Source organism: Bombus huntii, chromosome 5 (genome assembly GCF_024542735.1).
Source record: "Bombus huntii isolate Logan2020A chromosome 5, iyBomHunt1.1, whole genome shotgun sequence".
Classification (NCBI taxonomy): Eukaryota; Metazoa; Arthropoda; class Insecta; order Hymenoptera; family Apidae; genus Bombus; species Bombus huntii.
The window spans coordinates 8,489,204-8,505,407 of NC_066242.1; the positions used below are offsets into that span (position 1 = coordinate 8,489,204).

At 37.6% G+C, this 16,204-nt stretch overlaps 2 protein-coding genes across 2 annotated transcripts in view; one reads left to right on the plus strand and one right to left on the minus strand.

Moving 5' to 3' along the window:
- The window catches only part of LOC126865696 (autophagy-related protein 16-1), a 601,739-nt gene that overhangs the window by 255,285 nt on the left and 330,250 nt on the right, over positions 1-16,204 (minus strand). The window lies entirely within an intron of this gene.
- The window catches only part of LOC126865694 (uncharacterized), a 182,588-nt gene that overhangs the window by 108,737 nt on the left and 57,647 nt on the right, over positions 1-16,204 (plus strand). Inside the window, exon 3 of the mRNA XM_050618509.1 lies at positions 4,680-4,881. Coding sequence (XP_050474466.1) covers positions 4,680-4,881 — 202 coding nt within the window. The remainder of the gene's footprint in view (positions 1-4,679; positions 4,882-16,204) is intronic.

Genomic DNA, 16,204 nt, shown 5'->3' on the forward strand with positions numbered 1-16,204 from the left:
TCGATTAAATAATTATTCACTGTAGTTAATGTAGCGTTGTTAAACATATTTACAGAGTGTGAAATAGTAATTATTAAGAACAATTACTGGACAGAACAGGCTTGGAAAAATCTAGTCAGTTATCGAATGGCGTGGTATTCAATTTTACTCTAATATTCAATTTGCAATAATATAGATGTTCACGCAATTTCTTACGGTTCGTTAAGTGTGAAGGTTACGTCGATGATGGTGTAAGCTTGTACGATAGTCTTTACTTCTATCGAGTTGTATTTAATTTATTTATGAGAAACGAGCTATACATAGATATTTGAAATATGATCGCATAGTGGAGTAGAGTGGAGCACCGTTTATGATTCTTCGATAATAGAAAATTATCTTGCAATAGATTAAATTAACTTCTTCCATGATTGCCGCCAATTAAAGAACAAAATTAAGGGACTTAATTTGTAGCGCGTAGCAAATCTAATTTCTAAGGAATTATGACCATAGAGCGTGGTTTCCCATATGGAAACCTTTATTATCATAATCGATTGCATCTTTGATTTGCTACAATACTAACACAGCTAGATAAAGAAAATTTGTGTTTGTATCCGGATGTTTAATCCGTGATTCTTAAAGATACAAGAACACAATCTTTAATACTTTCAAGACTGAATATTTTTTATTGAATGTTTTTTCTATTGATTATTAATAATAATAAATAGTAATTCTAATGAGATAAAATGGTATGAGAACGTTTATCGTGAAATAATTATCACGTCAGTAAATTAATAATTCCACCACTTAACAGTGAAAAAATTTCTTTTTCTTCAAGAAATATTAGCTACATCTACCGTATATTACTGAAAGAAAAAGATTCAAAACAGTCTCTAAACCAGGACATTCTACCCTGGCTCGAGTGATCTCGGTAATATTCAAAGTGGAATGCTTAGCGAGACCACCGTGTATCGGAATGCGAGAAGAATCGCGGAAAGTCCACGTAAGGAAGGAATTTCATTGCCTTTGTTCGCGAAAGGAAGAGAGCCGGAGGGACGCGACAGGGAGGAATAACAGCGGTTAGAAAAAGAAAGCGAGAAGAGAGAAAAGGGGTATCCGAGAGAAGATAAAGAAAACCAAGATTGTACATCAAGTTTACCGCGACGAGGAGTCCGAGGAAAGGGTTGGGACATTGTCGATGCCACTTGAGGTTGAACCGTATCTAAATGTAGCTCGTATATCAGAAATCGAACTATTCCACGGGTACCATGGAACACAGACGCTTTACTTGCATCATTTTGTGCGATCGCCGTTCCGTAATACCGACGCTGCAGATGCGGCCAGCCCTGGGCCGTTCCGCATTTCCCTCGATGTCGTGACAACTTACACGTGGAAGTTTCCTTTCTGTTACTTCCTTACTAGCCTCGCTCACAAAGAATCCCTCTGTCTCGGTATATGAAATGATGTAGAATGTTGCGGTGGAACGGTGCACCGGTCGATAAATCTGTGCTAGATTTATGACGATATAAAGCTATTTCGTTTCGCTTAAGTACGGAGGCGCACGTCCTTCCGAAGCGGAAGATTTTTCCGGAGCGAAGTGGTCGGACGATAAGACCCGGCCCCGAGACGAATAACCCGCTGATAGAAATGAGCTCGATACGTTGCCGGAAAGTAGAGAAGCGTCCGGTTTTGCAAGGAGACGACGATAGCTTTCAAGGCAAGCACGTTAATCTCCCTACTATTCCACTTTCGTATCGTGACAGAAATTAAAAGATTTATGACTGTACGCAATCTTGCTTGGAATCTGCATCCCCAGCCGAAGAAATGGAAGTAGGAATGTAAGGGAAGCTGGACTAGCGCCAGAGCGTCGTGCTCTCAGAGATTGGCAGTTTCGATTCGACACGCTTATTGTTTTATTTCGCTTCATACGCTCAACGAGCAATTTGTATTCCTCCACGTTGATGGATAGCGTGCGACTTCCGTTACCAGTACGACTTACTAGATTTTATATAGTGCAAGACGTACGACGAGGATTGGCACAATTAAATACTCTACTATGGAAATTATAAGTTTGATTTGTTGAATATTAAACGGAATTTCTTAAATTCTTGCATTCTATAAAACGCATAAAAGTTCCAAACTTTCGATCAATATATATGTGTAAATATATAATTCCGTATGTATGAGTGATATGAATAGTATAAGTGAAATTGAGTCAGACTTCGTGTCAAACACGATCATGTTATAATAAAAGTAACCATCGTTCTAAAAAATTATCGTCTATTATTATTTGAGAATTTGTCTTAAACGACATGGTAAGCAGAAATTCATACTGAACGAAACCCAGTGAAATAAATAACGAGCATAAAGTTAAATTTCCCTTCAAGAATTAGTCTTGCTCGGTACACTTAACGACTAGTATTTATCACGCATTTGGGCGTTCAGGTATTCCAACAGTAGTTTGTGGTATAGCAGGTACGGGAACGATATTTTTCATAGCGAAACGAGCGACGCGGAAGGGAGCTGGTTAAACGAACGGTGAAAAATACGGAACGATAGCAGCGGTCAATACCACGGCCTACGTGTGACGCTTCTTTTCCGCAGTCCAGGTAGAAATGTTCTTTTCCTACGTGCACAACTACCAAATCGATTCAGCTGGCTGATTACTTGCCAGGACCATTCCCATGTTAAAAAACCGAGAACGGTTAATTGATAAATCGTGTTTTGTGTCAACTGAAGTCACAGTTCTACGGATTTTTAATTAACCACCGTCAAAGGTTATGAATCAGAGCTAAAAGAGATCGCGATAATGCAAATAATTAAGGTGACCGTATTCTTTCCCCTTTACAATATTCGTTCTTTCTCGCGTCTACGAATATTCCCTGTAATTTTCGCTAACATAGAAAAAACACGAAAATATGAAAATTTCCCATATCGTATTTAATTACCCTTTGAAGAAGAAAATTCGTTATAATACAATTTCATGATAGCGATAATTTTGTTAAGTGTGAAACTCGATCAATTCCATATTATCCATTATGATTTCTATAAATTTATTTATCATAACGAGATAGCACAAATAATTGTAAATTTCAGAAAAATGAAAGAAAGATATCTATAATCGTCGTTCTTCCAGGTATTTTAATTTATCAAGTTAATCAACATAGCTTCTGAGCGATTCGTATCTTGAAAAATGAAAGGATGCCAGATAGGACATTTAGTGGCTTGGATAGTGGGTTTCATGACATTTCTAATTGTTAGAAGGAAATTCAATCGAGGAGAATATTTGAAGTCCTATTATACGTTGCTTAGAGACGAAATACATGAGAATATATGAAACTATATAAAGCGTACCCAATGCCTAACAGAGATGGTATTTTTCGATTAGAATAGGAGAAACGAGAGAAACGGTTGAGAACAATGTAAGAAGCGTGGAAAGCTCTCCAATAAAATTCTCTGGGTGCCTGTAAAATATTTACGATCCGACGATGTTCCATTATCTGGTAATGCGGTAGCATTATAACGAGTAAATGGTACCTGTCTTCTGCATATAGGCCCCCGGAAGTGGCCGTTGATTACTATAATGCGCTTATCCTTCGGCCCGTAACGAGTGAAGATCTTCCTACTATCCGACGTTCCACGAATGATTCGACATCGTAGATCGTGTCGAAGCCGCAGAACGAACGTTCGTTTAACGTTGTGGTTATCGTTGTGGTCTTTTGCCGACCATTAAAATTAGCTACAGTCATTAGTCCCGCGAAGCCTTCTAGAGCCAAGTAATTGAATATCTTTAGCGCCTGCTGGAAGATCGATGTTCCGTGTTTTGGCGAACCTGTTACCGCGTTAACTTGTTCTTCTCCCCGTGGCAGTCCCCCACTCCCTCTCTATCTATCTATCTATCTACCTATCTCTCTCTATCTCGCGGAAAACTTTTCGACGAATCACGATCGAAAATGCCCCACCTCTATCCGTCAAGTTTGCCGAGATTAATTATGATTTCGTAAAAGAGGGATGATGCGACAGCGACACTAGGGCGCAGAAATTATTCCACCACTTAACGCGGCCCCTGTCCTTCTCGACTCAACCATCGACAGGGAAAGAATAACGAGCTGTCCCGAGCGAGAAGTACTTTCGTCCGCTCAGAGTATAACAGTCACTCATCCGCATCAATATCAACTTGCGAAGTTGAATTAGAACATTCATAGCTTCGGCACTGCGCGCCGTGCAATTTATAATTTGTAAAACATATTTTAATCAAGAAAAATATACACGCTGTGAGTATACACGCTGATATTTTACAAAAATCAACGAATTATCTCCTTGTCTCGTATCGTGTCGTATTGTTATTAGAAAATTGGGAAATTTAAAAACAAGTTTTCAAGCAATGACATACACGTATCACCATGATCTAAAAGTTATTTTTAATAAAAATCAATAGTACTCCTTTAGACTAAAATTTTTACTCTTTTACATTATTCGACATATTTCTCGATAGAATGTATTTAAATATTTTAATCCAATTATTAAACGACGTGGCACCTTTAACGATAAAATTTGTAAATATCTAAAATCTTTCCTCCCCCTTTAACTGCATCTATTTGTTTAAGAATATTCTCGTTTATATTTCGGAAGCGATAAGAAGAGAAATCCAATTTTTATCGGCCTAAATGTGTAACCTAATTCGACGATTTCTGTTGTTCCAGGCGCTCTTTCACAATCCCAGTTTCCAGTATTCACGATTTACGCTCAGAAGAGCTGCTTGGCTGTGAAACCATGCGAACGTGCCTGGTGTATCGACAGGGTCCAGGGGCATCGTCTTCAGGGGCACACACGCAGAACTATGAATGCCTCCTCGCGACAGCACTGTTTGGAGCTCTGTTTAGGCGAGAGAGACTTCCTGTGCCGGTGAGTATGAAACATGGCTATTTTTCGTTTGCTGCATCGCGAATCCTATTCAACGGACGGTCGTTTTCCGGCGACCTGGTTCTTTTTCCCGTCTTCGGTCGCGATATCCGCCTCCAGTGTTGCGGGTGGCAGAGGAGGCGGACGCACTCGCCTCGAGATTCAACGCGAATCGACACACGGCGCACAGGGCTCTTCTTCTCTCTTTTCGTCTTTCTCGAGTAGATCTTGGAGAATCGAAAGCACCTCTACACGCTTCGGTGCGTTTTCCAGTTATTGGGTTCCTCGATCGAGAAGGAGGACGTTACATCACGCCCCTACAGAGTCTCGAGTGTTTCTTGGTCATGAAGCGGCCATCCCCGACGTTTCATGCGAGCTGGAACATCGAAGGGAACGGTCGGGCTATCTTTCTGGAAAAGTTGCAGAGAAATAGCTGCGAGCCACCCAGATTCCTCGTATATTTGTCATTTCACTGGATTTTTCCCTATTTATAGCTATAAAAAGTATTTGTTGTATGTGTTAGTGTTATAAGTTAGTTAGTGTTGTAGGATGGAACGATATATAGGGGCAACATTTTCTTTCTTTGCCACTCGTGACTTCTGAAAGTGAACGAGAGAGAATAAACCCTCCTATAGCAGCGTTTAATCATTTCTATCGATTTCATGAATTTTTCGTGATTTTAGTAATTTACTTGCTGTTTCTAGGGAATTATGTTTCTTTTACCCGATATTTGCTCGTTATATCACGAACAACATTTTATATATTCACTCTAGAATATTAATAACAGGACTACAAACTACTATGCTGCAGTATGAAAAATTCGATACTGTGAAAATGAAGCGTACATAGAATCCGATAAAAAAGACGGAGCTTTATTAGATAATAAGACTATGCGCAAATACTCTTTTGTATCCACGGTACGACTCCTCTGCACCTGTGCGCCAGTCAACGCAGAACGTCGATTTTGTTTAAATATTTTTCTCGCTAAATATTTTACCGCGCTACATTCCCGCGTCTGCACGCGAGCTGTTTTTCATTGTTGTCACTTTGTGTTCGCTCGAGGGCATTAGAGGAACGCTTTGATCGTGGCCGGACTAATTATGCCCACGTCACTGCGTTTTCTCCTTTCCCCATAGAAAATACCACGAAAAAGGGAGAAATCAAAATTGGCACGATATCGTGGCTATGGTACAACTGCAATTATACATCGATGACGGTGCGTCAGATTTTAGAAAAATTGACGGGATCTCGATCGTTATAATGATCATTCGGTCTAATTTGTAGTCGAGCTCATTACCGTCAGTCGGATCGACTTTTCTTCCGCATTCATCTCTGAATACAAGGGTTTAGATATTGGCTCGAGTATACAGTTACCAGCCGGTTAAGTATATACGTACATGTCATAAGATCTCGTTGATTTTATTCCAAAGATTATCGGAAATTGCGTAAGTAGATGCAGTAATGCATGTTAAAACCTTCTCATTATAGTTGCCCATAAAGGGATGATCGGTGTAGGTTGAGTCAAGAGAATCAGGTGCCTCAGCGGTTAGATAAGAATTCGCGATTTTACAGATCCGTTATCTTCGTATCGTTGCAAACGACGATAATGCGTGCACGATTAGAGAACTTCTTCATTACGTTTGAATAAAATGAAGTTTAAATCAGAATCTAAATTTAATTGAAATTAACTAACTGTTTAGTTGTAAGTTTGTCAGTAGATTAATTATATCTTGAAAATGTTCTTCATAGTAATTTTTATATGGTTTTTGACGAAGTTAGTTTTTAGGTAATAAATAAAAGAATCTTTTGCCATTACGAATTGATATTACCTTTAATATTCAGAAACTTATAAGTAAAGATTTTTGGACAATTCCTACTCTCTACTAAGATGCTTTTTAAATGAATTTAAAATCTTTGTCTAATTTTTAAATATTTCGAAGGAAAAAGTGCGTGTTTTCAATTATTCCACGATTAAAAATGTATCATTTAGATTAAACATATTTTGTCTTTATTTCTTTATATTTGAAGCAAAGCTTTCCGCAAATAGTTAACGGGGAGATTTTTTTCTCCATATCAACAAAAAGCACGATCTTTTTTCAGTTATACGGTTTATAGTTATCTGTTTCACATGAACATTATTCATTCATATGCGTCGGTATTCTTACACTTAAGACACAGAAAGACCCGTAGCTTTTACACAAATATTTGCGAAACATGTAAAGCTAAACGGTTTTGAAGTTAAAAATATTTTAGTGTGGAAAATGGTAATGAAAAAGAAAAGCGTAGAAAGACGGAACAAAGAGAATATTCCAGCGTTTCAATTATATACCATCGACTCATTTTACTAATCGGATTTTTTCAGCCATAGGAGCGCACGAAGGTCCTTTGACGCAAAACGATCGCATATTTAATTCTCTTTTTCAAATAGTCTATTCTCCTGTGCTATCTATTTAATTTCAAATATTTATGTCAAAGCCAGAATTTTTGAAGCCTGTGTTGCTTAAAAAGTGGGAATATCACGGATATAATTCTTGAAGCAGATCTAAGGTACAACAAAATTGATGCTTGATAATTGTGTTGCAATTTCATGCATTTTTGGTCGAACATTCTTTTCTACTTACAATAAGAGGTATATGTTTTACTTAAATTATTTTCATATAAGTCACATTTAGATAATAACACGAGAAAAAGAATATTCTTTCGCTTGAATGTACGAAAAGATTCGTTTCTAGTAGACCATAAAATTAAGATTTATCTGTCACAACCCGCAATGTTAGGAATCTAAGGTGTACAGTTTAGACGTTCTAAATGCTTTTGATTGAATGCTGCGTTTATACACAAAAATTTCCCCTTATGTTTGTATTGTAATATATGAAGAAAAAGAAACCTACTTCTAAAAAATTGTCGACTGCCGTATTCGCATTTGACGTTAATAGGAAATTCTATTGAATGTTCAGTGGATCATCGGTTGTCATACGTTTAGTGGTTGGCTGTCCGTGGCTCGTTTGCAGCCAGTTGTTATCTGTCATGATTATGACATGGTTAGTTATTAATTAACCTTTATACGGGGATGTTTGTCACAGTTCTGCTACTAGGAAATTTATACTGGTACATCTGAACGTTACAACGCAGTATAGTTTGTGCCAAGGGATTTATCATAGTGTATATATACTATACCTACTGTATTGGAGCTAAGTGACAAATAATTTTGATTTTAAAAGTCAGAATATATTGCTACATTCTGCGGGTTGGAAATTTTGAAACGATGAGAAATACTTCGGAGAAATTATTTTAAAATAATTCTAATAATTAAGCTGTATATCTTTATATATTTCTAGAAAATCGAGAGATACAAGAATGCGTAGAATCCATAGACATGCAAAAGTATCTAAAATATAATATTTATTAAGTAGAAAAATTCTCTATCTATCGAATTAATTCTAATTCTCTATATTCGCAAAGAATATGAACTTGGATAAATATCTGTAATCTAATAATAATAAAATCATTATATAATAAGAGGAGATTGTGACTCAAGAGAAGATTCAGTTGCTCTAATATATAATATTAGGTTGTCCGAAAAGTTTCTTTCGTTTCATAAGATGATAATAGATAAACAACAATTTCTGTTTTATATTATTTTATTAAATTAAGTATGATCCATTTCGTTCTATTTCTATTATTATATTCGTGCACAATTCAATAAACTAATATAAAACAAGAAACATTGTGTATCTATTGTTTCTTTATAAAACGAAAGAAACTTCTCGGACAACCTAATAGATACGTACGTTTTAAGTTAATCAGGGATCTTACCCTCAGTAGTCCTTTTACAGTCAATTCGATAATTAAGAGACGTCAGGAAGACGTTGATTCGAGGAATTTTAATCTATTAGCCATGTGAAATATCGGGGTCCGGTAAGCATGCGGAAGAAGGGACTTTCTTCCGATTTCGATAGAAACGCGCGTTTATGCGATATCACGCCGACGCGTCAAGCTTCGCATTCGTGAGCAAGATTGAACGTGCACGTGCACACCTTGAAAGCACCTAAGCGAAAGGTCTCTGCCATCTGGTCGCCTCGCGACGACCCTCGAAGCGAAGCTTCGACCCGAGGCAGGGTCGAGAGGTCCTTGCCCAGCCGGAACCATATCAAAAGTGGCATAGCTATGCGTTCGTATCTCGGAAACCGTGGAAAGGGGAGCAAGGACTTGATCTCCACAAGAACGAATGAAGTTCCGGATTGAAGACTCGTGCGTGGCTCGCGGACCCGACTCTATCATTCCGGAATTTCAGTTTGTTCAGCCGTGTATCAAATCGTCTTCCGCTTTCTTGCTATAGGAAAATATAAATGGAACCTTTCCTCCCGTAGTTTTATTTCCGTGTTCGTGAGGTATTTCAAAGCTCGTTCGCAAGATCCTTCGTGTTATCTTAAAGCCGTTATTATATATATAAAGATATATTTATAAATAGGTGTAGACTTAAAGTTATAGATAAGAACTGATTAAGTTTGATAATGCACAAGATGCATGTAATATCAGAAAATGTATAAAATAATTCCCTATCTACGAGATATAGTACTTTATCTAAAGTAAAAAAAAATGTACAAATTTGTACATCAAAATCTTTTGATACAGACAATCTCTTAAAAAAATATAATTTCCTGTTTAAGATAAAAAATTTATCTTCAAAAATTCAAATAAATTAATAAATAATAAAAATTCAAATCTAGTTGTCAATTAAAGTTCCACTAAAAGATCCATTCTCAATTTAAAATATTATAAAATATCACAAAAGAGAAAGAGAGAAAGAGAGAGAAAATTTATTGTCTCGAATGTTATATGTTTACGAGAAAAGGCACGATGTAAGGATCTGTAGAAACACGAGGGTTTGGTTTGGTATCACGCTCGCTGCTCGAAACGCGGAAGAGATAATGAGGAGGAAGCGAACGTCTCCATTAAAACTGGAAAGACCCCTAGACATGGAAAAGGCCCTCGTCCAAGAGTGTTTGATGGTCGGTGTTTGCGGATAATCGAAGGTAAGCCACCAGAACGGCGTTATTGCGCAACGATACGTGCGTGCGGCAGTGAAGTGGGTCGTCTTGGCGCTTAACTTGGCCTCGGTTGAGAATCGAGCCCCGCGGTTTCTAAGGATCGTCGGTGTAGATCGCATTAACATTCCATAGGAACGGTATTTCCTCGGCGCAATCGGCTGATTAGGCGTCCGCGGTTCTGACTAGCATCGTGTTCCGGCTTCTCCCGCATGATTGCCTCGATTTTCAAGCACGGATCCCGCCGGATCTGTTACATTTTGCTACGCCAGCGAAATTCTACCCACTGTAATTTCGAACCGCGCCGGATCAAAAGAAGCATTCACGACATTACTCATGATGTATGACTCGTCGTTCGAACTAATCGATATATTATGTTTTCTTTCAAGAATATTCGTCGGATTACGAAAGTACTCGAATACTTTACAGGAATATGTGTTAGACAAAATATTTCGAAATTTTGTCAGCACTATGACAATGTCTTAAAATTAAGTATCCTAATACAAGGAATATCAGTGAAGGGTTAATCTCTCGTAACTTTAACAATGTTGAAGTAATTACTTCAAGAAAAACTTTACACCTTTTCTTTTGTATATCCGTGACCTGGAAACTGCTGTTACGAAGAGAATAGAATTTAGTGAAGCAAAAAGATTCGAAATAAGGAGAGGTTCATATTATCGTGCCCTTGTTTTGTTTTGGGTTACAAAGTCTAGAAGCAAAAGAGCTATAAGTAAATTCCTATTGCTGTTTCTTGTTGCCTTTAGCTAGAGCTACAAGGTTAACTTTTTTTAGTAATGTCCTTTGTTATAAATATATGAACGTACTCCCTGTAATGCTTTCCTATTGTACTGTAACATTGTAAGAGTGAGGCTCTGGATCAGCATACACTATACCTATACTTATTACAATATATTTTTCTATAATAAATTCCTCCACTCGTTCCTCTATTAGTCAACCCCAACAAACAAGATCTTCGAATTTTTATATCCTTATGATGTTTTTCTAACGAACAAAAAATTCATTGTTTAAAAAAAACATTGGCACAATAAGATCGAATAGCAAGTGTATAAAATTTAAGATTTACCTGAGATATATGCGACCACAAATAGCATGATAACAGTATAACAAACTAAAGCTCGCGATTTCCCGATCGTTTAAATAATTTCATATTTCTGTAACACGCGATAATGATGATATGATAATAATTTTGGAAACAGTAATAGAAATCTTCCAATTCTTTTAATCTTTTTCCTTGAAAAACACAAAACAGAAAAGAAATGTTCATTTAAACAAACCATCGAAATCGATATTTGGAGCGCAGCTTTCAAAAGTAAACAATATTAATTATTATCCTCTCGTTTCAATTTATCATCGGCCCGACTCAAAGGATCACAAAAAAGAAAATGGATCGGTTTAATCATTCAATCTCGTGACAAGATCCGCGGCAAACCCCTGGATCCGGTATATGCTGGAAGTGTACAAATAACGCAACGAAGCGTGGAACTCGCAGAGGCAGATTCAACGCGGTTCTCCGCTTTCGAAATGTTGGCGATTTGTTACGAGCAAATGGTAAAGATCGGATAAACTCCGAGCGGTGATGCGCTTCGTTCTGGAGTGTTTGAGCCAACGATGAAAGGTAGAGGACGTAATAGAACGAGAGCGAGCGAGAGAGAGAGAGAGAGAGAGAGAGAGAGAGAGGAATATAAAAAAAGAGCAACAGCTCCTGCAAAAGAGAAAGCACGAGAAAGAGAAAGGGTTATAGCTGTGTAAGATGGAACGAGAACGAACTGACAGTTGTTGTGCACGAGGTTTTACGACCGTTGAGATCGGTCGAGGGATCGATCAAAAGCGAATCGGTCGTTGGAGGATCATTGTACGCGCGCACAGGCCTGCGCCCAGGATCTAGCAACAGGAGAGATAGGTTATTACTGGCGGCGCGCCGTATCGGCGTTCCTTGTTACCGGGTAATGAGTTTATTGTTTAAGAATCACGCCGCAGTTACATGTGCTGCAATCAATTACAATAATGTAATATAATCGTAGCAAGGACCAGCGGCGCGCAGCCGTATAATGAGGTCCCTTCTCTAATGAGAGGATTGCTAGCGAATCGAGTTAAGCTTCGGTGTAGGCACATTCACCTACCGGTAAATCGTATCGATGTGTTGGTGCACTGAATCGGCCAGGTATTCTTAAGGTAGTGCATTCACGTAACGTCTCTCTGTGTACACTCTCGGGTTAGGTTCAGCCGGAAAGAAACGTCGGTAGCGTTACTCCGTATATCAACGTCGCGTCGACGCGTATAACCTAAAAGAGTAGATGGGAGAAGACGAGGCAAAGGAGAGAAAAAGAGGGAGTATAAGCGGGCAGAGGAAAGTTGAATTCAGTTTCAGCCACGTCGCGACGAGATAAAAAGTTGAAAGTTCGTTGCCAGCCGAAATTTTACCGGAGATACAGCTTAGGAAGAACGCGCAAAAAGCCATTAACTTGTAGCGCGAAAGAGTTTTAGACGAAAATTCGCCGAGCCGCGAAAATTCTACTTATCCAGTTCTAGATATTCGCCCTCCGTACTTTCAAAGAACACCAACATCGGAGAGGGTTTAATCGCGCTAGAAAATCTAATGGCCCGTTACCGGTACATTTACCGAGCAGCACGTTGTCCGATGTTACTCCTGATCGAGTTTCTCGAGAGGGCAAATTACGATTTTCAACGGATTCTAGACGGAGGACGTATTGTGCTTACGTGTTGCGAATGCGTGAAGATAGTGAAAGCAACCGAATACAGAATATATGGGACCCTGTTCCAAGCTGTATGCTTAAAGTTCTAGCCTTGGAATCTTTTAATTTATGAATCAAATTGTGTAATCAAAATTGTATTTATAAAAGGTCTTCATAACGAATGTAAAATAAATGAAACAAAATGGAGACGTTCAAATAGTACTCAAATTAACGATAAAATAAACTGTTTTCTCTTTCCAATATCTTGATAAACTGAGAACTGCAGAAGAGTGATAACGTTAGAAACATTTCTAATCATTTGATTCTTGTGAATTGAATATTAATAGTCTTCCTATGTAACGCAGTTAAGAAATTAACAAAATGATCAATTTGACTTCTGACAGACTAACCATATGATTTTATGGTATTTGTACGGTTTTATACTGATTTCTCGTAGCGTAGAAAAGAATATTCACGTTTTTAAACGAAACGATGTAAAGTGTACTAGACGATAAATGAATATACAAATGAAGTAGCGTTTCTGTAACGGAGAGTTGCCACGCAACTAGTCACCGTGGGATGACTTAGAAGAAAACTGCGACGAATTGACCTCGTGAAAATGTTCGCCTCATGCAAAAACCTATGATACCTTCTATTTTTTCGACTATACCATATTCAGGAAGAACGACGCCAGCGAATTATGCGAGAGCTTCGCAACCAACGCTTCCGGTGCGGTACAGTGTTCGTGAACGCTTGGAAATTTACGCTATATCGTTGAATTCGGGGGTGGACGCGACGTGCACGTTTCCGCTGGAAGGAAGCGAATGCTCGATGGAGGAAAACTTCAGGGCACATAGAGAGAGAAAGAGAGAGACAGATAGACAGACAGACTGCGTTAGTTTTCAGCTTGCTTTGCCATGCAAATTTTCCGCGAATATTTTTGTCTTCGGTCCCGCAATTCTCACTAATATCGCGGCATTAAAGTAGAATTGTTCTTCCGTGCCAGTTTCGATCGAGGGATTTTATTATGAAGAAATTGCATGTTCTTAGTGTATTCGTATTTAATTTCTACACGACTGCTAGAAGGACCTATGGTGACTCGTTATGAAATAAAAGCTAAATTCCGAATAATAGAATACACTGCATAGGTAAAAATATATTAATTTCCATATGGTCATCCGAAAGGAACTCCCAAGTTTGTTGAATAGATCATTACACGAATTAATTGAGGATATAAATCGAGCATACTATTACACAGATGCACTGACGATATATTAAAATTGAAGGTATGAACTGAAGATATAAATTCATACCTACATACACTACGTGTTACATTGTAAGGATGAAATTATTAAGTACACAAATTATTAAACTGTGTACTTTCATGAACAAAATATAGCTTAACTTTTATGTAGTTGAAATTCTTCCAATTATTCCAATGTTCTTCGTTAAAGTCAATGAGTCCTTTTAATTTGTCTGATTCAAAACTATTGAAACTTAATCGAAGATCCGTAAGTAGAATCAGTCGTTCGTAGCCAGATATGAAATCGCGCGATGTTTAGGAATAGAAATGTATTACAGATACGTACTTCGAATGAAGAATACATGGAACTATTACAATTAGGAATAAATCACTCTATATTAGTCCATGTTATAAAATTCAAAATGAAACATTATATGAAATGAGGAGAAATCTAAATAAAATGTTTCAGAAAACAGAAACCACCTACTGTATCAATGATAGTGAAGCTAATAAATGTCTATTACTTCAAACAGGAAGTTCCACAATGCTTAAAAAGAACAATGCACTGTATATATTTAAATTGAAAAATACGAGGAGACATCGAGCAGGAATAAGTTTTGAATTGGTGTTAATAGCATGCTGGCTGATCCAGTTCGATTCGATGTTTGTCGAAACACGTGTTCGACGCATTAAGCAGTAACAGCACGTTCCTGGTGACAGTTATTGCGCTCTAGTTGGACTACAATTTCCTCTGTTTCCTCTGAAAGTAGGTTACTCTTCTCGGCCTGCGCTTCCCGTGCACTTACCATTAAGAGCACTGCCCGTAACAGCGACACATCCAATTATAAGTGCGAAATTCATTGTTCGGGGAAGCGGGCAGCGGTTCAGTGGCTGATCTTGTGCTCTGCGCGCTTGAACGACTGCCAACTTGGGCGAGATACCTCTTGGTAGAGTGTACCGGTGAACTACTCAGAGGCGCCAACAATCCCGGAGTCAAGGAGCTCCCTTGAGAAATCTTCTGTAGATGTGTGGCGAAGAGGAGAGAAGAAAGGAGCTCGCAGAAGGGAACCAAGAGGATTGAAAAGTATGAAAGCGAAGTGCACCGACAAGAAAAAAAGGCTCTCTTAGAAATAGACAAGGTCCATCGATGGACCAAAGATTAATTCATTTACTTTCATCTTGATATGTCAGTCTGGTGACTCTCTAGATATTTTAAAAAGAAAACCTGTGTTAGATAAATACATATAACTATATTATGAACATATGTGTTATTAGCGTATTTAGTTGAATTTTAATTGAAAAGATAATTAATCTTGTCGAATAAATAGGGACTACAATTACATTTTACTAAAATTACTCTAATATATTTTCTTTGTCGTCTGAAGTACAAAAGGAAATATTTCTTCATATTTTTAATAATAATACTTTCTGAATTTATAGAAAGTACAACGCAAACTCTAAGACCTTAAGATGAGTGTACGTACGTAAATCCATTGTAGAAGTTTGCAACGTCAGCAAGAAAGAAATTAAGGCACGAGAGGACTAAATAGCGAGTTCAGTTGGAGAAAGCAAAAATAAGTAATCGTTTTATTTGCAGAATTATATAGATGGTAGACGAGGAAAAGCCCCGATCTTGATCAATAATTGTAACGATGCGCATTTCAAGAGTGAAACCCGGATTAATTTCCGGGCACAAAGAGAGGCAATCTCAATAATTCGTCGATAATGCTATTTGCGTACAAAGCTTATCATCGCAATGTATAATTCCATTTGTTCGAAAGCTAACTCGGCTCGCGACTCGTGAAGTACACTTTGTAGAGCACTTCGTCGATTATCGGTCGTAATTTCAGTTCACAACGAATACCGTTGCTCGTCATTGCCACTGAACCATGCTGGACGATTAGCATTCACAGCGATTCTCCTGATATTCTCCACGACAATCCATTCATTCGTTATCTCATTAAAGTACTCTATATACGTACATTTATAATTTTAAGTATAACACTTCTTTCCTTCTTAATAAAATATTATAAAGAATTTTTTTAATTGTTTTTACTACTATTTTACTACATTTTACTACTATACGATTCTCCCGACTAATTTATTTACAATAACTGTTAGTTCCTAGATTCTACATTGCAATTAAAGGCAGTAATTAAAATCGTAATATTTTTTCATAATCGAACAACATTCTACTTGATAAGTTAAGCGAACAATCTATTTAAACGATAATTATAAATGAATTAATATTTTTAATGACCAGATTTTCTATAAAGCGAAGCATTATAAATTTATTTATCTAATTTCTTATTTCTAATCAA